The sequence below is a fragment of the Opisthorchis viverrini genome (genome assembly GCF_000715545.1).
Source record: "Opisthorchis viverrini unplaced genomic scaffold opera_v5_32, whole genome shotgun sequence".
NCBI classification, from domain to species: domain Eukaryota; kingdom Metazoa; phylum Platyhelminthes; class Trematoda; order Opisthorchiida; family Opisthorchiidae; genus Opisthorchis; species Opisthorchis viverrini.
In genome coordinates, this window is record NW_008751687.1 from 57,399 (window position 1) to 82,341 (window position 24,943).

Here is a 24,943-nt window from a genome sequence, read left to right on the forward strand (position 1 = left end):
TACAACCATAAAGTCCATCTACTTATATTAAAGGCCCTAGAGTGAAAAGAAGAGAAAAAGAGTTGATGACAAATGGGACATCGTGCTGGCCTATGTTGAGCATTCTGAAGTGCCTACACCTCCGAACTATCAATTAGACGATCTAGGAAAAGCTGACAGCACGAGGGCTGCTGATATTGATCAGCTGCCATTTCTCATCATACCAATCAAGCAGCATGTGCCATACTAGACCAGAATTCATAACCGTTTCGATCTCATCACTCAAGCTGTACACCACTTCGTTCCCTCTGTTAATTCAATACTGAATACGGATATTAATCGCCTAGGTTGGTCAATAATCACCTTTGAGTTCGACCGCAACAGTTCTCATTAACATACAGTTCCACCCTTCGTGACATCCACCTGGGGCTAATTGAATGTATTAATCATGCGCCCTAAAGGCTCATCCAAAGCCTTCCGCCAAACACACCGGAATGTGGAATACTTACCTCACCATAAAACCCAACTGCCCTCTTTACTTCCTCTAACTTCTCCCAGGGTATGCACACATCTCTTTATTTCTCTCATGCTTGCACAGATGGTTCAGTTGTTATATTTTATCTGAAGAAAACTAACGTGGACTGATGCTACTTCCAACACAAAATCCCTCGTGACACTATTTGAACACACCCAAGGGAAAGAGGTGAATTCAAATTTCAAACGTTTCTAAGCGAGTACAGTGTTCCCTAACTGCTACGAGAAGACAACCTCTAACTGTTGTGGTGATTAATTTGTTCAAGAACGTGATGGAGCTTACAGGGACATTCATCCCATTGATCTTCTCCCATCTACTGATCGACTGACTGGTCATTCGTGTCGGCCGTGGCATCCTTACTGTTACGTACGAGTGTTTCTTTGCACATGGCCCTAGTTTTTGATGCTAAATGATTCAATAAAAATTGGGAAAACTCTGTTGCATCCGAATTCTGCTTCAGGATCGTTCGTCTGCCCTCCATTCAAATTTGCCACGAAAAGTCTTTCTTCATAAAATAATTTAGTGAATTCATTCATGTGTTGGTTGCTATGCTTACTGGTTTGCGGCACCCGTGACCTTGACAAAGGCAAACGCTTTGTTATCACCACAGGCAGTGATATCTTGCAGTCAGACTTTGAAGTAAAACCGCAGCTTATAAATCAATTTAGAAAGAAGAGTGGGGGGGGACACCAGTGTGCACACAGACAACAATTATCAGGCTCTTGATGTTAAGGGTGACTCAGCTCTTCCTCGTGATTAGAACTGATACTCTCTTGTCAGACAACGAACGCTTCATACGGATATACCTGTCAATCTTATCAGGTGACATGCACTTGTGTGCGCCTATCGATTCCGTCAGCTTGAATTAGAGATCTGTTTCTTGTCGTTTGACTGCATGCACGGAAATCGGTGAGTTTCGTTTGTTCTCTCTAAAAGTGAATACTGCCTTGAAAATTCGTACTTAAAGCCCCGCTGACAGCTCGGTTTTCCTCTGGTTGTTTGTGACTGCTGCTGTTCAGTTTTCTTCGGACTTTTTTCAGTAATTCCGTTTGTTAAAGTGGTGAGTCACCTTTTATGATCGGGTCTAAATTTATGCAAAGACAAATAATTAAGAGGTTTTCGGCTGAAGCCAAATCTCTACAATCGCTCAACAGATTGTCGCAGAAGGGAAAACAAAGTGGAACGTCACAAACGAGAGATTCAGCTGTGTTCCACGTGTGTCTCTCGCAAAACCAAATTTGTTTGCAAATGAGTGCATTTCGCTAAAGTCAAACATTGTCATGACTTAATGAATCCGGGTCTTGAGCTTTCGGAGAGGAACAGTCATCGGACTAATCAAGGATGAGAACTTCCGACGAAAGCAGATTCCGACTGCGAAGTCCATGAACCATTTGAATCATTAAGTATAAACCATAATTTCACGCCACATGTCTAGTTATCCTGTCAGCTGTCCAGCTGTCGCAGCAACACAAAGGCGGAGCACGGCTTGAGATGCAACCAAGTTACCCAAGCGTAGACAAGAGCGCATGGGATGCCGAGTTTGAGTTCGATTCTTAACCACTGAGCCAGGTCGTTCTTAATTTTATTTGAGCTCGATGTCCACATACTTCTGAATGAGCGTAAATCTGAGAAGAGGTGCTGCCATTGCTCGGATATAGAGGCTTGTGAATAATTCATTTTACCCTTTCAAACTACAGAGAAACAGCACAGGAAGCTTTACACAAGCCTTGGGTAAAACGTCCGAAACTTTGAACAACGGCTGTTTACATGTCCTAAAAAGGTCCGGAAGATGTTGAACACCCTTGACCCGAAAAGTATTCCGGAAAGAGTTCAGGAGAGACAAACTAGAAGATAATGATAAGCACACATTGGAATTATACTATACCACGGATTGATCCCTCCATAAATGATTAGAGAGGTGTTGGCCAACAAGGCTTGATAGATCGATCGGTTTTGATGACGTGCCGGAAAGTCTGAGAAGCTACGTTTTTCTTACGATAGGTGGATTTAAAGTTGTATGACTATGGAGATACACACTGACCAACAGTTGGAGCTCGGGAGCTGAATAGCCATGTATACAAGAGTTGATATATCATTTATCTTCTGCAGTCAAATCGCGAGAGTTCCACTAGAACAAAACAGTCTCTTGCTTGGAGGAGCACTTTTACAAAACTAAGAACTAGCGTAAAGATCCATAGGCAACATATAGATAATATACATATATAGCGATTCGAGGGCAGACGTCACTCAACCTGGGAGAGACTGGACAATGTTATCAACTTGGTAAGCAAATTCACAAGCCTGCACGCTGTCTGTTAGTACCTATCCAGATTCTTTGACTGTATTGAGGGCACCTCGGACATTCTTTGCTATGTCCGCCTCCTAATCTCATCCTTCCTTCCACTGTGGGAGTATATTTAAATGAATTAACATGGATGAAAAATGTTCGGTGTCGCCCTCAGTGATGCATGCCGTTGTGTAGGAAGCCAAGTCCATTTACCCATTGGACTGATGCCTCTAATGCGATACCACATACCATCCGAAAAGGCCTTGAAGAACAGAATAAAAACAGCTCGCGGAAAAGGAAATGAACGCTGATTGGTGTTGATGCACAAAATAACTTGGCCTGTTTTGGATGAGCCCGCGGGTTTTAAACAAACGACCAGGCTGAATAGGCTTTACAGATGTCTTCTGTTCCTATCCTGGACAGGATATATGAGGTCTGATCCGCTGTACTGAAATCAGATAGCACCGAGAAAAAGTTATGCTACATGCTTAGTCGTGTGGAGGATGTTACCAAGCAAACCTACGAGCATGAATGGACTCTACCGGGACTCTACTGCACAATAACAAGGATCCATTTTTAAAAGACCTGCTGTTCGTATGTAAAAGGATGATGCAAGCGAGCTCGAATTCTTGCATGTCGCTTGGAATGACTTCGCAAATACAACTGACGTGGTAAGAATGAGAATGTCATCGGCACCATAAAGGAAGCCGAGATACAACTTAAAACCGAGTCCGTCATCCAACCAAACGTGACGAAATATGTTTGCTTAAAATGTTGGGTAAACACTCTGCCTACTTTGTTGCAACATATCCTCAGTTAGAATGGGTTGGCAATTCAATATATTCATTTGACTTTTAGGGAAGTATGAACTGCCAAAAGTGGTGTACGTAGTTCTTCTCAACCAGCAGGTTCATCTTAACATTGTTGCTTTACATTTTCAGTAGTGAGTTGCTGTCTGACAATCAGTCTTCCTGTCTACCTATAAGCTAAAAACTGTGTACAATGAGCACATTGGTTCCAGCTGTCACAGTTTCGATCACCATGAATTGGGAGAGTGCGGAGCATACAGCTAAGTCTTGGAGGCTTCCGCCTAGCAAGCGTAGATAGCTGCATGAAAATGGCAAATCAGGAGCCTGGTAATTTGGACCAATGTAAAGAAGCCACTCTCGTGTCAGAACGATTAAGTTTCCAAACCAGTATAGAAGGGAGGTCGCCGGGTTCAATACTCTCAACTGAATGTTCGCGAGATGCGCATCACTGAAGATTCCCAATAAGGACAAAACAGGTGTACAGTAAAATACACTCATTTGTATACGAATTTGGTTTAGACGGGAAACTCACCTGGAACCCACCTTAATCTCCTGTTTATGATGCTTTCAAATGACAGTGCTTTTCGGCTTCTCAGTGTAGTTTGACTTGACTTGCAGAGTAAAATCTCCGCTAAAATTCATCTATCATCGATAATTTGGAAGTGAACATCTGGTGTGCACATATTCACCCTGTGGTGATATACGTTTAGGGCCGAATCTTTAGCCAGTTGCAAAATATTTAGAACCGATTGCTCGCAGAGCTTAAATAAACAATTGGTGAATTTGTCTATCAGATCTTCCTGGAGCAGTCGATTTCGTTATGGTGTTTGTAAACCGCCTGTATCAAAAATATCGTCAAAAAAACTTGACCAGCTCATATAATCAGTTGTAAAATTCAAAGCGCTGGATAATACCCTTTGGGAAGGCTCTTCATTCCAAACTAAGTTGGTCATCGCGAACCACACTCATTTGCAAACCAATTTGGCTTTAGTTAGAACTCCAAGTAAATCTGAGCTGAAATTCTCCCAAGGGATACTCTTCCAGGGAATATACCGCACAAGATCCATCTTATGTTTCGACTGGCAAAATATCCGAGGCATTGCAGTTTATTCGAATGATGTTCGTCCCATCTCATTTGGTTCCGCTTTGCTACACTTGTTATCCGTCTATTTAGTTAAAGCGACTTGGTTAAGTCACCACGGATTCTAGTCCCTTGGAAATCGAGATGATCGAAATATTTGTCTGGTTGGACTTGTTGGTACAGTGTAATCTCAGAATCAAGATTAATACCTGGCTTCTGACAGATTAACCTACACTGAAGAATATATTAGTTATTGCACTGATTCGATAATCACGCGCTACTCACGGTCCTACCCGAGACATTGTCAGTATTCTATTGGAGATGTTCAGTTTGTTGACAAACATGAGGGTCTTTTTTCGTAATACCAACTCACGTCCCAAAGAATAATATGGGATTCTTTGCACAGGGTGTCGGTGAACTACTCTCTGTCCCTTCTATATACCACACAATTTCGATTTATCTCGAATTATTCTGTATACCCGTAAAATTCGGTGTCTAGTGTGGCTAATCTTATCCTAACCATAGTTACAAATACTTGGGGTTTATGATTAAAGTACCCCCCCCCATCTCGTTTTCAGTCACCATTTTCGTGTTTCCTTGCTATTCCAAACATTCAAACATCCGACTGGACTTGTTTCTAACGAATCTTCCCTCGCAAGTATAAAGTACCAATCCGCTGAAGGTTTTAAGAGAAGCAGCTGCGAACTTTTGAGGTCTGCCTCACTGGAGATGTTGCAGTGCACCAACCAAGCAGTGCACTGCTTAGTTGTTTGTTTTTTCGCCGAAACCTTCAACTGCCAACCCCAGAGAACAGACCGGAAACCAAATTGTATGGCCTCCCCATCCAGGGTGATGCAAGGATAAATTAGGAAGCATCACTGCTGGAGTAGCGGATAGCAAATCTCCTGGATTTTGCAGAAGTTGCAGCAGGTGGCTGTTAGGAGAGTTCCTCGGCTTAGGCCTCGATAACTGACCCAGGAAGATTACCCCAGTCAAACACTACGTATTCCATAAGATGATACTAGAATGAATTCTTGGCATCAACGACTTAAAAGATTTCCAATAGATCTTGGCATTCGAGTGAAAAAATGTAACCGAATTTCACATGGGCCAGGCCTTGTGCCTGTCTTCATGACAGTCTGTGAGTAGACAAATCAATAACAAGAATAAGGCACCATTCCTATCAGGGACAGCAAAATGTATGTTCAGACTGATGTTTCTCTGCCGAACAAACAAAATGTTTATTCAACCAAACTCAATACCATAAAGTTGAAAGAATAGAAAAAGGTGATTGAAGGTGTATAGCAAGCAATCTAAGGTGTCCGCAACTCCAGGCGCCCAATCAGCCATCTGGAGCGAAACTGGTAGCACAAAGGGCACTAACATAGATCAGCCGCAATTCCTCGCAATGTTCTCAGCCAAAAGCAAGAGGTCCTTTGAACCTATCTTAGAAGGTTGGCTGCAAAAAACGTGAATGCTTCGTAGTCTTTTTCACAGCCTTCTGCTAAGCCTTACGTTAACTGATACGCAATTTGCGCTATTCTGAAGAGGGATCGGAGGTCAAAACTAGTCTCGGGAGATGATGATTTAGCGTCTGTAGCATCGGAGGTCAAAACTAGTCTCGGGAGATGATTTAGCGTCTGTAGCACAGCGCTCGGCCACCACAGTTGATGGTGTGGATCTTAACTGCGAATGAAATACCTACTACACAATAATTAGCCGTCTTCTACAGAATACTGTATACATGAGATTGAAATAAGTATGGCGGTCCTTCTGGAAATAACGCAAAACAACGTGATGGCCGTTCAGGGTGAGCTGCAGAATTTTTGAGATGCATGACACTAAGACTTCCAGGTCCTTTTCCCATGAGGTCGCTTCGAAGTGTCATATTCCGATACAGTAAGTTCAGAAGAGATCCGATACACTCAGTAAAAGCACAGTAAAATTATCACGGTTAGTTTTAGGTGACCACCATAGCTGTCAGTTGTGCAAGGCGTCTGCAACACGAATCCCCTTTGGCACTGTACTAAACCTCAAGGCTACCAACAAGTTGCACTAATTTACATTGACTCGTGGTGGTTTTCCTTTTCAAGAAATCTGGCATTCGTGCAAGAATCTTCTCAGTGACACCCTAACATCCTAAAGCAAAATTTCATCAAATACTTTGTCCAATGCCTTACTGAAATAATCGTGAATGGCAACTGGAGGATGGCCTAACTTGTGCGTGTTGAGCAGAAGTGGAGATGGAAGTACTTTATATAGAATTAGAATCACTAGAATGTTCCAGCTTATGAAATCTATCGTTCAAACTGAAGCCGTGCGTGATCAAAGATTCGAGACAGTTAATCCGGTCTGGTCGCTCCTTATCCATGAATATAGGCATAGCTATTCCAGCTTCATAGATGCCTCTTAGCATCCAGCAAGCCACAAACTGAAGGCGTGGCACAGTGCATCCGCGATGACGTCCGTAGCCTCTAATCAACAGGCGAGATAAACGAAACGGCGGTTCTAAGTTTAAAACCTGCACAATATTCAAGGATCAGCGAGAAATCTTGAAGAATCCTTAGCTAGTAGGATGATGGGAGCTCTGGTATATCTGCCTCCCACGTATGAGCAAATGAGTACTGAGCAGTTAGGAGGCTGAATCTCGCATAATCCCGTTGAAGTACGTCTTACTAAGAGTTAGGAAGAAGCAAGCGAGTGTGAACTAGTCATGCTGAGTCGCTTCACTGAAGGTCTCTTTCAGTCATGATGTTAAACAAATGGCTGCCAAGCAGTCCCATTTAATTCGTGGTGAGTGGAAATCGAAACAACAAGATGGCTATTTCCACTTCAAAAAATCATCAGTCGGTAACAACTTTTCGGTGCCTAGCTGCCATGCCACCAGGAGGAAGCACGGCGACTAAAATACTGCCAGATTGGTCAAGGTCATACATCAGCAATTGAAATGCTGAGGCTGGGTTTGACACCGACATTCCGGTCACTGTGCTCCTACACTCTAAGGTTGATTCAACTAAATTAGGCCGGCTCCAGGAAGCACCTTGCTTTTGTGGACCACTACGGAAGATTCCTCAGCTTTATATGTGAATTGCCACACCTGCCTAGTGCAGTAACACTTGATAAATTCCAGTGCCATTACTTGGTTCCCCATGTGACTTTTACAGCGAAATAGATTCTAATACCTTCCAAACGGTTAAAATGCTTTGATGCAAATAATTGCTGAGAAAGAGCAGGCCTTGAGAAGAAACGTTGATCATGAGTAGCGTAAATAATAGGTAGAAGACAGACTCGAAGCCATCAGCATTGTTACTGATTGTATAAATCTCGTAGACACCCTTTACTCAACAACACCAGTTATAACTCCATGGCGATCACAATAAGCAGGGGGAGGTGTAATTATTAGGCGATTGGGTCCAGGCAGTGTTCTATTGCAATTTACTGTACACCGTCAAGTTGTTTTGAGTTCCACCTACTTTTGCAGTTATCATTTGCTAATCTTTTCAGTTGTATAGTATTAATTTGCCAGAATCCACTGTGTCTTTTCCCCGTTACCTGAAGATTCCAAACTTCAGTGCTGTCAGTTTTTCAACATATGCAGTTTGACATCGTTGGTGATGATGATGATGATGATGATGATGATGATGATGATGATGATGATGATGATGATGANTGATGATGATGATAATGATAATGATGATAATGATGATGACGACGATGATAATGATGATGATGATGATGATGGTGATGATGATGATGATGGTGATGGTGATGATGATGATGATGATGGTGATGATGATGATGATGATATACACCTTAAAGTATAGCACCTTTTTATGGCAGTGGCCTAGCGTTCTTTCCAGATAGCCTACTCAGCTTTATGGCGGTTAGCTGTAAACAACAGATTCCTTCACCTTGCCGTATGGGGCTGGAACGGAGAAGAAATTCTCTGAACCCACGCTGCACAGAATTATTAGAGTATCCGACGTCTCAGAAATCAGTGGTACTTGGACTTTGTGACACGGGTGGCGGAAGTTAACTTCCTTGCGTTCTGTCTACAAAAGTGCTTAAGACCATAATTCAAGTCTTCTGTTAAGGATATTAACGACGCGCATAGAGCGCATTTCAAGCAAGGTGATTGGGAGAAGCACGCACATACAAGTAACGGCTGCCACTTAATGAAGAGGGCGTAAAGACGTTCCAATGCACAGACAGGTTCATAAAGTATAGGCAGAAACCCATCTGATGTGCTCATACATTGGCTGTAGGCTTTGAAACTCTCATGTACTGCCAAACCCGTTCACTTAGAATGGTATTGAGAAAAAGATTTTTCTTATACGACGCTGCTTAAAACGCGGTATCAAGTGATTTACGGACCAGTGTGCAACTACAATACTCGTAACGAAAGCATACGGAGCCAGAGCTTTTCGATCTTTTCAGTAAACCGTATGGGTGAAAAGCGAATGGAACAAATGGTTTTCGGATGACCCGTTTTTGTTATTGGNTTCCTGCTTATTACGATATTCATCCGTCCTGTAACAGCTAGGTTCTCCCGCAAGGTTCAAAGGAGGTCTTACCAGGCCTTCTCACAGTAGAGAGCTTGAACATCAACCGAGCAGTCAGGTGTTGGTCTTTATCACATCAGCGATGAAAAGAAGGTTTCGGCTTTTAGTTAAACGTCAACTTCAAACACACTGTAACGAGATGGATTTTTTTGGCTTCCCAGTCACTTTATACAAACATATTTCTTATGCGTGAGGACGAAAGACTTAGCTGGTGACGTTTGATGAAGTGCGACTGCCAAACCACCGGGTTAATTGGGTCATAAAGCACTCACTGAGACACCATCAAACGGTGTGAGACAGTGGTCTTCCTTCCGATCCTTCTTCAATAGACAGCCTCTTGAGGGTGCTCGTCAGTGCTTATGTGAACTTCTCGGGACACACCACGAATGACGTCTGTTCAAAACAATGTCTGATGTGAAGCGCTTTGATGGATTCCTGAACTATGGAGGAGGCTCGGAAACGTGGACTGAATTACCTGCTACCCGGACCAAATGTTGGCACCCATTCATTTGAAAAACCCATAATTCCACACTCCACGTTATTTCTGGAACTACAGTTCCTTCGACGGACATGGCATTCGACTTTGAGATTTGCATCGGGTAGTATATGAGAGCCATTTTATTCAATCATTTGAAAAACGCTTGGAACTGATTGAGTGGTAATCGTTTTCGGAAAAGTTTGCTAATTACTGGCTGTTACCAAACTTTTCTGAAAACGAGGTCTATCTTATGTTTAGTGTCCGCTGTCGATCCACCCCGCCCTTAATCAGAATTACCACGACTGACGGTAAAGTACAGTGCCTCAGCCTACTTTCCATGTACTGAAGAAGACCGCATGTACTAAAGACCGCAGCTGGAGCGAATTCAACGACCATCAGCAAAGTGGATATCTGAGCTCAAACGATTGATGCCTATATACGGCTATGTTTAGATTGAGTTGCTTAATCTCGATTGACGACGTGTCTGGATGAGTATGCTTTTCACACACCTTGCCATTGCATTACTTGAGCTTCAGCTAGTTGTGTCCTTCTTCAGCCTGGCCAAAAAGACTTACCTGGGGAGAAGTACCCCATTAAATACCCATTAAGGTCTTCAAACACGGTCAGGTTACAGGATGGTTTTCTGAGCATGCCTGTTTGTCACTGACGGTTAGGACATGTGAATGCAAACTGTACATCCGCTTGTGGACTATCCTCCGGTCCTGTGAATATGGCCCAAAACGTGGGAATATTCCTGTTTGTTGTCACAAACCTTTGAACAACTCTGGCAAGATGGTACATGTAAGCATACCCCAATCTTGAACCTGCGTTCTTATGGGTAAACTACTGACACGAAAACCAACAATTACGATTTCAGCGTCATATTTTAATATCTCACACTGCTTCATTCACGGAACATTGAATTCGTTCTGCCGGCAACAGACAGTCAATTGTAAAGCGTTCGTCAAGCAGACGTTTGTGCTTATTGACGTGATATCAAAACTAACGAGAAGTTCCCTCAACTCCAAATATCTCCCGACCACTACTCAGTCACACGACGTCCTAAGGTCTGGGGATGCTTTCTCACCCCATAGCGTGGGGGTCGCTTCGAGAAATCTCTCGAAGTAGCCGATTGCGTCCACTATTATCCACTTATTATCTTCATGATCGTCCCACTGCTAACCTGTGGATAGTACCCAGTAACTAGGCTCCGTTCGAAGTGTATCTAGTTCGTATCCCTCTGTCGGCTCAGCATTCCAAGCTCCTATCATCTGGAATCAGCTGCTTAAACTATTCGGATAGTACGACATACAAATGCTGAATATTTTGCCCAGGAAAAAATCCCCACATAACTTCCAACTTTGAATCGACACCTTTGAAACGTCGAAGCGACAGACATCAGATGGCCACCATAGCGTTCAGTGTCTTCATCCAGGCACAGGGAGGGTCGAATGTACCCCATCTTGGAATGTGAACAGCATCAACGTAACCCAAACTTTTTAACACCCCTGATTCCATTTCGCTATATCAATTTCCGTCCACCACTTCGCTAATCCGAATAAGGCAAAAAACTATCTTATCGACAGAAAATAGCTCAGTATGCCTAACGCATTATACAGCCACGCATATAGCCGCGAAATTAGTTTGAGCACAATCCGAATGGGCAGTTTTCCCAAATTTCCCCGCCTCATTCATGCCCCCACTCAATATGACCCGGCTGGTCTGCTTTCAGTCCGAGTTTCTTCTTGAAGACTAGTGTTTACTGGCAGTTTCTATCCAGATTGCCTGAATGAATGTCTGAAGGTATAGGTACCTGAGAATGATTGTGGTTACCTAGTACTAAATCCCTTCCCAGTCCATTTTTATTCTTTTCTCTACAACAAGGTTTTAAAATGAATCGTGGTTGTACGGCAGTGAAGCATCGGTGTTGAACACTGATGTCATGTTATCGATGATGATGATGATGATGATGATGATGAAGCCTAGGAGCAAAGTAGATATGGAATAGCTGTACCGTTCGGCCCCGAATCGATTAATTTCCACTTGGAAAGTATAAGTGTCACACAAAGGGAACGCTTCACGTCATCGTTGCATGATTTTGCCAAACAAGGTAGTGTTATACTCACCGCTCGAGCAGTTGGTTTATTTTGAAACTTTTTTTCACGTTTGATTTTGTCGATTGTTGATTAAATTAGCCGAGCTGTTCTTTCAGGTCAGCCGGTTGGTTACAGTAGCACATTCAACATCTCAAATTCTTGCGGAGGAACAACAGGGATGTGATAACAGAATGAAATCAACGAGAAGAATGTTTTATTCTACGAATAATGATTAGCTAGCTAACACTCGACGAAAATTCTCTGGCATAAGTGGTAGACCAGATAGAAACAGGGACTCTTTGTTCATCGTTTCACCGTTTGCTATGCTTGCTGATTTAGTCCGTGGGATTTATGTTTGGCCTTGAGTTCTTTTGTTTAAGAGTACTATGCTTGTTAAGCCAATTACAGAAGAATCGTTCCTGCAGTTTCCCTCATAAACAGGGACTCTTTGTTCATCGTTTCACCATTTGCTGTGCTTGGTGGTTTAATCCGTGGGATTTATGTTCGGCCTTGAGTTCTTTTGTTTAAGAGTACTCTGCTTGTTAAGCCAATTACACAAGAATCGTTCCTGCACTTTCCCTCACCACGAGCATTTGCATGAAATTTTTCCATACTGATTTCCAGATTGGACTTCAAATGCTCGGTGGATTCCCCTCAATGTGGAGGTACTCTTTATTTCTGGGCTGGCTGTCTGCTGCACCGTTTCGTCCCCCGTTTTTGAAACGAAATAAGATGATTCGCGCTTCTGTGTGGTCAATATTACTCTCCGTGTGTGTACTGATTTTGCTACTTTGGAAGAGACATCCATCGATCCAGCATCAGACTTCCACTTCGGATAACGTCAGGAATACGAATTCAGATGTTCCGGTTAGTTGACTGAAAAAGTCTTCAGCTTGGATCCAATGTTTCTGTTAGGAGTGCATATTTCTGGGCATGTGAATTTACAACTTGGTTGAAACTTTGAGACAATTTTTTTTATTACGAAAGACTAATTTTTGATGGTGTTTTCCGCACCACGTCTTCACTGATGCGCCCGCCATTGGTAGCATTTTGAAAACAAAAACAAATGGATTGTTCCGCGATGATCTTTTCTACGATGAATACATTCTCCCTGCATTGGATGGATTTTTGTGAGTCCTCCAGAACATATGAAGTCAGACTTGGGATGTGTGTGGGTAACAACAGATTCTAGCTAGGGATCGGTTGGCTAAATGTAGACTATGGACAGCCAAGAACATAGGATACAGAATCAGCTTATGCTATCTCTCATTTATTTTTGTGATTTTAACTTACCAGGGAGTTTGTTACCCCGGTTATTCGCCTGGTTTTTTTGGTTGTCGTGATCTGTTTGTTTCCGTGAGTGGTCCACCTCGTGTAGTTTCGACCAACTGGACATCTGTCTTTCTGAATTCGGGTGTTTTCGAATGTACTTGAACGTGAAACCAAATGACTTTTTTCTGGAAAGATAACTCTCACAAACTTTGTGAATCAAAGTGAAAACCTCTTCCTTAAGTGCTTATATTTCCCGCATTTTTGCCGATGCTTCTCAGAGAGTTCAGTCCGTTAAGATGGCAATGCTAATCACTCGGTTTTTGGTTGCTTGAAATCAGTTTAATGGTCTTTCTAGCCTTCGGTGAGGCTGGAATAAATTTGCCATGAGACAGATGTGTTGTTGATCAAAATGACTGTTTTTAGCTACGGCATGAATTATGCTGTGTCATTGTTTTCATAAGACTGTTGTGAACTGTTTGTCAACCTGGCTTAGCTTGCACCCGAACTCCATGGGGGGGTTTCCGAGTATCTAACACAGGACATCACATCTGGTCAACCACTAAATTTATCGGTCAGTTCAATGACGGACAAAGTGTGGCATTCATACTGACTATGTATAATGTATGTATTCGTGTGCAACCGGTTACGTTTACCTGTTTGGCGTTGTGTACTGGCAACTCGGAGCCTCTTCAGACGATTTACCTAATTATGCATATTCAGGTGAAGATAAAGGGGGTGTCACACCCCGATCCATCTGGAAATTCCCCATTAGAGCTAATCTTCAGCGCATCTTCATCAGCTCTCAGGGTAATGAAGGTGTTAATCAACAACAATGAATGAAACTCTGTTATATATATATATATATATATATATATATATATATATATTCTTTGTTCTTTATTTGGAACTACTGCCAGCTTACTTATTGTAGACCTTATAAGTGACCTTATAAGTGCACAGGGCTGGCAAATAAAGATATCGAGGTTATACATCGCTATAGTTATAACACAAAGGATGGCATGTCATGCAGTTTCGAGCAAAAGATTAAAACCAGAAAATGTTGTTCTGAAAACGAGAGGGGTTTCACTGTATGGTTGTAAAGTCTAAATTGTTGTGTGCCTACAGTGCTCATTTGCGTTCACACTGGACTGGTTATGCGACGCACTTGTAGAATCTGCCCAAGTAACTATCTGTTTTTTGTAAGCAAATTGTGAAGTATGGTAAAGATTTCGGCCTAAGTTTTACACAACCGTTCAAATCCAAGCTATGCTTACCACCGAGCCCGATATTAAGTGCAGATTCAATGGCCTGCACGCATTTACTCGGTATTTAATTCCCACCGGTCTAGACGAGGCTCACGCTTCTCACCAGTATCTTCTAGCTTGCGGTACAGTCACTTCACCATGTGAGTGCTTCTATTTAGAAGGCTTAGAAGTAAGCCACTGTATGATCCATTGGCATGCATTCATACAGTCACAAAAGGAATCCTGGCAGTAGAACCATGCCAATTCCAGTAAGCTTTTAAGTCATCACTCAGCTCTATGTGGACGACAGTTTGTTTAAGGTTTCAGTCAGACAGGTTGGAACCAGTAGGACTGTGGTCACCGTTAAACATTTCATCGACTCGTCTTATTCGTTTGTTCGATGCTGAGATAACATCTTATGAATCATGGAATTTGACAGGGATTTTAACATGTACTGCTAGAAAACTACGGACACACTCAAGACCTTTCAGGTATCGAGCCAGATGTTCCATGCCACCGTTGGGACATCTTCACTCCCCATGAAGACAAGCCTTAATTTTCACCAAGTCATGTTGAGATGAGTCTTTTTAAAATGACTTTCTTCTCCTTCTGCTTAATATCGGAACTTCTTGGCTTGAAAATTCTGCATTTTTTCACCATGTAAGATTTCCCAAGATAAACAACTGATAAAGACCGATCACCAAGCCCATTCATTTGCACAAGTTGAATTTATGACATCTAGTGGTCTGTGCTTCAGCAGAGCGTAGGTGTTCGTAGCTGTGGACGCCTGCATTGGTTCCTTGCATTTGCCGCTATCCACTAAGTGACGAGCAATTAAACTGGATGAAAGTTAAAAAATAGATTTCTGGATTCTCTAGGAAGTGGCTAGAAATCCTCCCAAAGTCCAGTTGCCGCAAGTGCACTGCAAGAGGAAGTCAAACAGCCTGGCTTATGTGAGTTATCGTTTCTGTGGGGATTGCCATAATCCGAGCTACTTCATCAAAAAGTATGAATAAAAGTAGGAACCAGATGGTGACCGTAAAAACAATTCTCACCAGTTTGTCATTCAGTGCAGACCACAATGGCACATGAGTATAGCACGTATTGAAGTGAGCATTCGAAGCAGCCTCCAAGGCACAGTATTTAGCAGTGCTCATCTAGACATGACGAAAATCAGCATACTTTGGTTATCCCATTTAATGCAACAAAGTAGATCAATGTTTCCATCTAGCTAAATTGCTCACCACTTGCTAGAGTCCAACGAGTGCAAAGAACCAGGATGGTTTTTGAAAAAGTTTGGTGACAATCGGTAGATTTATTGCTGGGCAATGTTCCGCTTTTGACACAAAAGCTTCGTCAGGCCAAGTGACTAGGTTCCGAGTTTGGTCGAGATTTAAGGCGGAAGGAGAACCAATCAACTAAGTCAAGCTAAATCTCTGTTGGGTGTCGGCCGAGGGATTGAACCAGGATGGTTGTTCAGGGTTATAAACCGCCTAGGACACAACCATCCTTTCGCTTTGTTGAGACTTCAGCGCTACAACCCGATTTGAGTGAACAGCTGAAATTTGTGGCCAATCTTACCTTGCTGTGGTAGAGCCATTTATAAATCATTCATACAGCCAGCCGAGTCAAATGCATGATCCATGTTTACTTGTACCACACAGGTTCTATTCGAATCAAGTGACACGGCAACCGTAAACTTCACCCAGTCAATTCCTGTTCTGGTAATTGCGTGCAAACGTACAAGTGTCAAAAGAACCCTGGATGCTCTTTTGAAATATCGAACAAATCTCATTTCGCCCAAGTCCGCAAGTTTCCCTATCACCGTTTCTCAGGGTTGTCCACACCAACCCACTGCCAACGTTTTGGCATCCTACGGCTCAAAAATATCTCTCATCAAATTTGAAATGCCGCCAATGAGACCACAAAATATAACAAGTAAGTTGGGTTGCATGTTTTCGCGGTTGCTGACGTCGGTTGCAAGCTTTATGGTGTGTAAATGAGAGCCTTACACACTAGGCTGACCATAGTCCATTCACATTAAAGTATCTCCATGGATACCAATACAGTTTCAAATTTCGTTGATAGTATTAAGAGATTTTGGAAAGTTTCAGTCTAACTTTCGTTATGCAAATGAAGTCAAAATATGCCGAAAGGCTTAGAACCACCCTATAGCTTTTTCATCCTCATTGGGGGCTACAAGCCGTGCGAGGCTTACGATCCTCCGGAGAGATTCAAACCCGCAATCTCTCTATTGCACTTACTCGACCAGAAATTCATTTTGGTGCTTAGTTAAAATGAACAGCGTCATAGTCCCCGGGACTCAACATGAGATTCCACTAATGAATGTGTGTGAGTTTGGAATGCCAGATATGCTAATTATTCATTAGTGGCGACAAGGATGGACTGCTACTCTGTTCGACCTGTTGTCGAAAACTGCACCGGACCAATCAATCACGCTGCTCAAACGTAAGCAGTCCAGCAGTTCGGACGTGGTAACGCGTGATTCCAACCTGCACTGATGGCATGTTGATGAGTGTAATCCAACACTTGACACAGCCTCGTTTGGAGGCCATAGATATAGGTGCATTAGTGTCAACAATGATGTTGTCCTCTATGATGATGGGGCTACCTGGATGGTTTCTTGCTACAATCGTAGCCTTTAAAAATCCGCCACATCATTCTTCAGTTGTTGATCGCTCAATTTCAGCATTTCGAGACTGATAAAGTCTTCTAGTGACATACATCTTGAGGTTACCGTCACTGCACCAGCTTCGATTAATTCTCGTTGTAACACTAGCTCTACACTTTTGTGCCGAAACGTCGAAGGTCTACCGGGTCATTTGCCTGTGCATCTTTGCAACTATCCGGTACATGAGCAACCAACGATCAGGTGATGTACAGTTGTAAATTAAATTATCTGACTGAAAACTACCCGATATCCCTCCCGTCATCTTATCTACTTGTCTCCTATTCTGTTGTCAATGATTCAGTGAATCGTATAATAACCGGCTCCAGATGTTGGAGCTTCCACTCCCCTGCTCACCTACTGCGCCAACTTCCTCAACTTAAAACAAAAGAAACTGTAAGGGGTTGTCTTCTGACTGCCCATTTTGTACTGTCAATAATAGAAGATTGAGAGTTTTCCATCCATGTGGATGACGTTAGGAGAGCAAAATACTAACCACTGCTTTTTGATAGGCACGTTGCAAAGGTGTAAACAAGTTGAGATTTTTCAGCAACCTTGTGAATAGTTCCCTTCACGAAGTTAAGGCCCACTTGTCTGAAAAAATCAATAAACCATCTTACAAAGAAAGCAGTATAAGCAGTTATAGACCAGGTTGGAGAACCTGATATTATGCAGTCTCTTTTATTGCTAGTACGTTGTTCTTGTTTGGCTGTTCCCCATATTCGTTCATCCGTCTTCACTAAATCCACCCGACTGACAGCTCCACCTGTCCAGATGTTTGCTAAGAAAGTAGTGAATTGATATTTTACTTCACGTCTGAGATTCGCTACTGTTATTGACTATCCTATTACAACTGGAATGATAATCCTCCTGAAAAATTGCCCAGAGTTTCCTGATGATCACCACATTGTGACAATCAACCGAATATCCTAATTGGCTAGCCCTGTTATTAAGAAACATTTGGCTGGACAAAAAAGTTCCTTATGGTTGAAAAGAAGTAATTTTCACTTAGTCGTAAAGTTCCTCTGAAGTCTAGCTGCCACGGCACCTAAGGAGGCAAAGGGCTGATAAACTGCTAGGTTTCCCACGCCTTGGCATGAGCAGTCGCGATACCGGGGTTGGATTCGAGGGACGTATCTTCCGGTTAGTAGGTTCTTGCATTAACCACTAAACTGTTTGAGCTCATAAATCTGTAGGAAGCTGATAAACCTGTGAGAAGTAAGGGCCACTGATACAATAGAAAATAACACCAGGATGTTTCGTAGATGACTCAGATTCTTTATTAAAACTGGCGACATAAAGTAACATTTTGACAAAGTCTATCTTTTTTAAGTCATTCAGTCAATTCTTGAAATTGCGCACTTTAGAATGCAGAGTTTTGATACCGTGAATTACTTCAATTGTTTGTTTTCAAAAGTGGGCACTGCTAACATGGAGATTAATCACAGGTGTCAGGGTTCTGTTGTCCCTAAAATGACGGCAATTCTAATTGGAGCCAGCAGTGTACTATGTTCCACGCGCAATACTGCATAGTGTCATCTTGAATAACTTATTGGTGCTTACTGTAATGATGAACAGCTCCAGATTAACTGCTTATTCAGACGGGCTTTGATGTCCTGGTGTACTGAAGCCATCAGATACTGTTTTGCTCGAGTGACCTAAATGTTCAACGCATAGCTTTATTTGACAAAACGCCGGCTTTTACCCACGACAGAAAAATTCACGGGGACCGTATCGAATACTCGTTTATGCAGTACACGAGACCAAGTCGCCTAACACCTACGAACCTGTCGAGCTACACGGTTATTGTTTTCCGACAACGGACTGTGGAACAATCTGTATTATTGTGGTCCGCTGAAATGTACTTCATTTTACATAACAGGTAACTGAGAAAATACAAATGAAGTATAAATTAGAATACAGCTGCCTTCAATATGGAGCACAGCGATCGTATTTCCGCCCCTTTTTGAACTGCTGATGAGATCATCCGCTGAGGGTTGAGTGTACTGTTTGTACACACGTTAAGCTTAGCTTACCGTTTCGGGCACAGTCTACAAGTTTCCATCACCTTTCCGTTCTGCTCAAATCAAACTGTACGAAATTGTTGAGCACATTTCCGGGAAACCCTTCTACAACTGAATATGCTACGCAAAATCTACCTCTTGTTTCAGTTGGTGCGATATTCTAGATATCGCAGTATATCTTCCTGAGGGATCACTGCTCACAAAGTTGCTAGCAACTCTTCGACAATCCACAACCGGTTTTGCCCTTCTTGGAGCTCATCAGGCGGGGCGGATTCCTGGAGTTTCAATCAAACTTATACTCCATTTGAACTCCAAATAGAATCAAACTTACCAGAATCTGGGTATTGGATCTTGGTGATGAGCTACGTGCATGGATGCTTCGTATTATAATTATCTTCAGAGCAAATGCAACGAAAGTTACGAAGTTAAGGCTGATATGATTGATAGGTTGAGTCGCTCTCCAAGAGATCGTGAATACCGGTACTCTACGGCTTATACGATTGTATTCACCCAGTAGAAACATCTTTGAAGCTGATCGTGCACAGAAGTTTATCGACGCTCATTGGATTAACGGAAACCTATCGCACTTGGTTGCAAACAAATGGAATTTTTACATTCTGTCGGGATTTTTCAAACCGCCGAAATCCTCTCTGCTGAAACCGAAGCAGAGAGGAATGTTAGGCGGGAAGTAAAGCTAGGTGATTGTCTCCAGGTTCCAAATAACAGTCAGTATCTTCAAATTATGATAATAAGCGAAAATCCAATAGAAGCTGGAGCCATTAGTTTGTTTTTTTTTGGAATAAATACAGGAAAATGATTTGTCTGACTTCTTTTGAGTAGAGTTCACTCTTTAGAATGGATATAACACAATCATAGTCGCCATTATCAGTGATTGAAGCCAGCTGGAGAGCGCTGTTAACGTAAAACCATGATAACTTATTTAGTTGGATTCCCGTAACAGAGAAAAGAAAGCAAAATAGTCCACCATAAACTCTGAAGGGAACTAAATCGACACAGACGCACTCAAACCATTTAGATAGAAACTGACAGCACAAAAGCCAACGATATCGGTCAACAGCCATCTCTTGCAGTGTCTCCAGTCAAGTATATTGAAGATCATTTCGGGCTCATCCTGAAAGACAGAAGACATTGAAAGTAACCGGATTTTCTATTTTCCTTTTTCACTCCTCCCTGCTACGTCATGCTTCTTGGTTTGTGTGACTCCGAGTATGATGTGGAAAACACAGTTCTTCTTGGTAGATGAGAGTCTGGCTCACAACTTGGGTACCGCTTGTAGTACTCAAAGAGTTTTGCAAGCGAAACAGTGATCATCTCACAAAATACCCAGTTCCTGGTCCTATCGTATTGAGCTAGTTCACACCAGTCTAATCAAATCCTGAGTCAAAATTTGGTCAGTTTGATGGCAAATTGTGACCACCGTAGTACGCCGTTATAAGCTCACATGGAGATCCCAGTCGAGGGGGGGGAGAGTGTGGTTATTTGTCCCCTAGAACCCCAGCATAGGAGGATTTCAAATAACTTTTAAGCAGAAATTCTATACTTAACACGGCTTCCGTGTTTCCGAAACCATGTTTTTGTGAATTTCGTCTCGTTAGCGCGGATGCAGGGGTATTGTTGAAACCAAGTTGACGATCGATAGAATTATATCCCATCGAGCTATGATGTTTAACAAACTAATTCACCCTAGGTAGATGCTGAGTGGCGTAAACTGGTGTTTCCTAGGCCCAACAGTGTTCACAGGGGTAAGGAGACCCGTGACCAGTTTCGTCCTTCTTGGGACTGATGACGTAAGCGCAGTCGCTGTATTTCAATCCAATGTTTTTCTCACTTGGACACAAGTTTGTAGACACAAGGATATTTACACTTAACTAATAATTAGCTTGGTATTAGCAAACAGACCCGAGATGAGTACCGACAGATTTTGCTTTTTTTATTTCTTTTTATTCCAAAAATTTACACCAACAAAGAAATGAAAATGGGATACCAGATGANAGTCTGGCTCACAACTTGGGTACCGCTTGTAGTACTCAGAGTTTTGCAAGCGAAACAGTGATCACCTCACCTGGTCCTATCGTATTAAGCTAGTTCACCCCAGTCTAATCAAACTTTGGTTCAAATCCTGAGTCAAAACTTGGTCAAGTTGATAGCAAATTGTGACCATCGTAGAACGTCCTTATGGGCTCACATGGGGATCCCCGTCGAGATGGGGGAAAGTGTGGTTATAGATCCCATAAAACCTCAGCATAAGAGGATTTCAAATTACTTTTAAACAGGAATTCTATACTTAACACTTGGCTTCCGCGTTTCCGAAATCATGTATTTTGTGAATTTTGCCGAACTCTGTCTTGTTAGCGCTAAAGAAGAGGTATTGTTGAAACTAAGTTGACGATCGATAGGATTACCTGTTTAATAAATTAATTCACCCCAGGATGTTGCTGAGTAGTGTAAACTGGTTTTTCCTAGGCTCAACAGTGTTCACAGGGGGGAGGATACCTTTGACCAGTCTTGTCCTTCTTCGGACTGATCACGTAGGCGCAGTCCCTGTATTTCCATCTAGGGCTTTTCTCACTTGAACACAAGTATGTAGACAAAAGGATATTTACACTTAACTATTAATTAACTTGGTATTAGCAAACAGACCCGAGATTAGTACCGACAGAGTTTGCTTTTTTGTATTTCTTTTTATTCCAAAAATTTACACCTACAAAGAAATGAAAATGGGATACCAGATGNATTTACACCAACAAAGAAATGAAAATGGGATACCAGATGATCGCCCACCACTACAAGAAAGCACTGGACTATATGTTTCTGGAAGTGAATCATTCGGTGGTCATAGTGGTCGAAGATGATTTAGATATTGCTCCAGACTTCTTTGAATATTTCGTAGCCACTCTGCCGCTGTTATATTCCGATCCCTCACTTTTCTGTGTCTCTGCCTGGAATGACAATGGCCGTCCTCAACTGATTGATCCAAAGCGAATTGACCTCATTTATCGGTAGGTCTTAAATTCTGGTTGTTGTTTTTTCTTTTTGAAACTGTAACATCATCATCGCCGTCTTCAGCTGCAAAACCGCATACACGTACAGTGGTTATAGCTGTCAAAGTTTCCTTCACCTATGAGCTGGTGAGGTTGAGATGGATTGGAAAGATTGGGAGGGGAAGCTGTTCACGAGAGGGTGACACTGAAAGCGCGACTGTGGTGTGAATGACCCTGACTATTGATGTGTCTCTTCTAGATGTCTCCATCCACCGAGACGGTAAAGACAACTGCTGCTGAGTTTGCTGGTATTTGTCTTCATACTTCGCTGTCAAATCATTGCTAGATATCCCCCGGCTTGTTTCTACCTTCAACGCGATTGTCTAAAGGGGGTTCTCGAGGAATCCTTTCGACTTGCATGCCGAGCACGTGACTAAGCCAGCACAGCCCATCGGGTGTGATCCGTTCATCTTTGTGAGCAAGATATTTATCCAGAAAACTACGTCTGGTGTTCTCAAGAGACTTGGGAAGGCATCAGTGGCCATTGCATGTTGTGGGGTTTGCGGGATGTGTATGTTCACATCCACATCACTTCCATTTGAACAGTCATCCTCCTGGTATGCCCGACACCAATCACATCGTTTGAGCGTGAACACGTTCGCCCGTTCAGACGTGAGTATTCAGATGCGTCCAATGTGCGCTGGTGGACTAGTGGTAACACGCTCACCTCGCATGTCAGGTGTCCGGAGTTCAAACCTCAGCACGGCCATTAGCTATACGCACTGCTGATGAGCTCTGATAAGAGCGAGACTCGAGTCCAATTATTCCCCCCTTTAGGGTCGATTCACCAGAATAATTGCGCCAAGAGGACGACTGTTCAAACGAGAGTGATGTGTATGTGAAGATCAAATGCTTGAACTTATTTGACATCCTCAGCAGGCAGCGGCCAGGTTCCTGACCCGTATAGTAATACGAGCACATCGCAGCATTGCAAACTTCGTCCTTGACGGATAAGCTGATATCGCACCTACACAGGAGTTGATGCAGTCTTACAAAAGCTGCTTTGAGCTTTCCAAGCCGAGTGAAAATATCATCTCTGCCTAAACCACCGAGACCGATAGGGTTTCATAACTATCGATGGACCGCTACCTCAGTCGTACTTTCACTGAGATAAAAAAATATCGACGATCCGCTCAGTCGATCACCTGATTGATCACCTTCACCTCCAAAAGCTTCCGTACACAAAGCGGTGTCCGTCAGAAATGTCCATTCTCTTCATCTGTTTTTAACTTCGTGAGACTCGGCCGATTCGAGCAACAGAACTGAGACGTCTTCAGGTGTTCGACAATCGTTTTGTCACAACCATAGCTAGTGTGGGTTGGTGTCGGCGAATCCGTTATGAGGCATTTAGAAAGCGCGTTTTCGGTTGTGCAACGGGTACTTCCATTGAAGAATGTGTCCAGCAGCAAAAGGTGCATTGGTGTCGCGTATGTCTAGCCATCGTTTGCCGAAGAGAGTACTGTTTTATAGGCCCAACTCAGAGTGGCGTAAACAGAGAGGTGGCCAACCCTTGACTTGGCGGAGGAGTATGAAGGAAATCACGAAACGCTTGGGTGCTGTCAGTGCTACTCGCCTTCCAGGATGGGGACCGCGTGATCCTCACTGTGCCTGGTTGGAGACACTACAAGATATGGCTGCCAACCGATGTCAGTGGCGTTCTTGTTGTCAGTTTATATCCAGATTGCCTGAGTGAATGTCTGGGGGTATAAGCACCTCGGAATGATTGTGATGATCTAGCACTATGTCCCTCTCCCGTCCACCCTTACTCTTTTCTTTACAATAAGGCTTTCAGATAAATCATGGTTGTATGGTAGTGAAGCATCAGTGTTGAACACTGATGTCATGGTGTCAATGATGGTGCTGATGGTGGCGATGATGATGATGACGATGGCGATGATGATAATGATCACTTTGATCAAAGCCCTGAGATCAACTGCAATTTTTGGGGTTGAATTCACTTCATACACTCTCACCGTTTTACACATTTTGCACGGGTAGGCGGTGTACAGAATGTATTCGTTCAGCAACTTTGCTTTTTCATCGCTATGTTCAAATTCGACCGCACCTAAAAAATATCTACCAATTTCAAGTTGCTATCAACACGTACCAGTCGATTCTCAACAAAATGGCTGTTTTTTGACGACTCAAATGCTCCTGGAACCGAAAACGAAAAGTGTTCGGATTGGTTTCTTAATTAATGCACCTCCCTTTTGGAAGGTGCAATACGGGTGACAATGCACCGCCTTCTAACATATTGCCTCACGTAAAATCCTATTACAATTTTAGGTTAGCTTGTTTATCTTAAATTCAAAGAAGACGGAATTCGGTGAGAAGTAGTAATCAGGAGTGATGTTTTCCGAGGACTATTCTGATGGAGACAAAGTAAGATGTCCCTCAGTTATATTATTATGCGAAAAATCTTTATGCGCGCTAGTTTAAAGCCTATTTTACCGCAGTATCTGCGCTGCAAGGATGGGGCAATCAGTGAGGACGTCGCAGAATGCTACTAACGAGCAGCGTCGGCGGCTACTTCGACCGCTGATAGGTTTATTATGGAGACCTGGCAATAAACGTTCTTTTCTATGGCTTATGCAGTGCACCCAAGTGACAAACAATTGGCACAGCAAATCAAACGGTACTGTCACCACTGAGCAGCTTCCCAACACGCTCATCACATTATCCAGTAGAGAATGCATTAATCATTCCCAAAGTCCGTCACTGATAACTGAGAGAAAGAAGGGTTGGCCAGCATCGGTGTTCAACTGGTCGAGACGTATTCATTATATATATATATATATATATATATATATATATAGACATGTTTA

General features: G+C 42.7%; 1 protein-coding gene across 1 annotated transcript in view; it reads left to right on the forward strand.

The window, feature by feature from the left end:
- Positions 1-12,452: 12,452 nt before the first annotated feature.
- The window catches only part of T265_13021 (hypothetical protein), a gene marked incomplete at both ends in the record, with an annotated part of 17,173 nt that continues 4,682 nt past the window's right edge, over positions 12,453-24,943 (forward strand). Inside the window, 3 exons of the mRNA XM_009166813.1 lie at positions 12,453-12,694; positions 16,008-16,281; positions 21,827-22,076. Coding sequence (XP_009165077.1) covers positions 12,464-12,694; positions 16,008-16,281; positions 21,827-22,076 — 755 coding nt within the window. The remainder of the gene's footprint in view (positions 12,695-16,007; positions 16,282-21,826; positions 22,077-24,943) is intronic.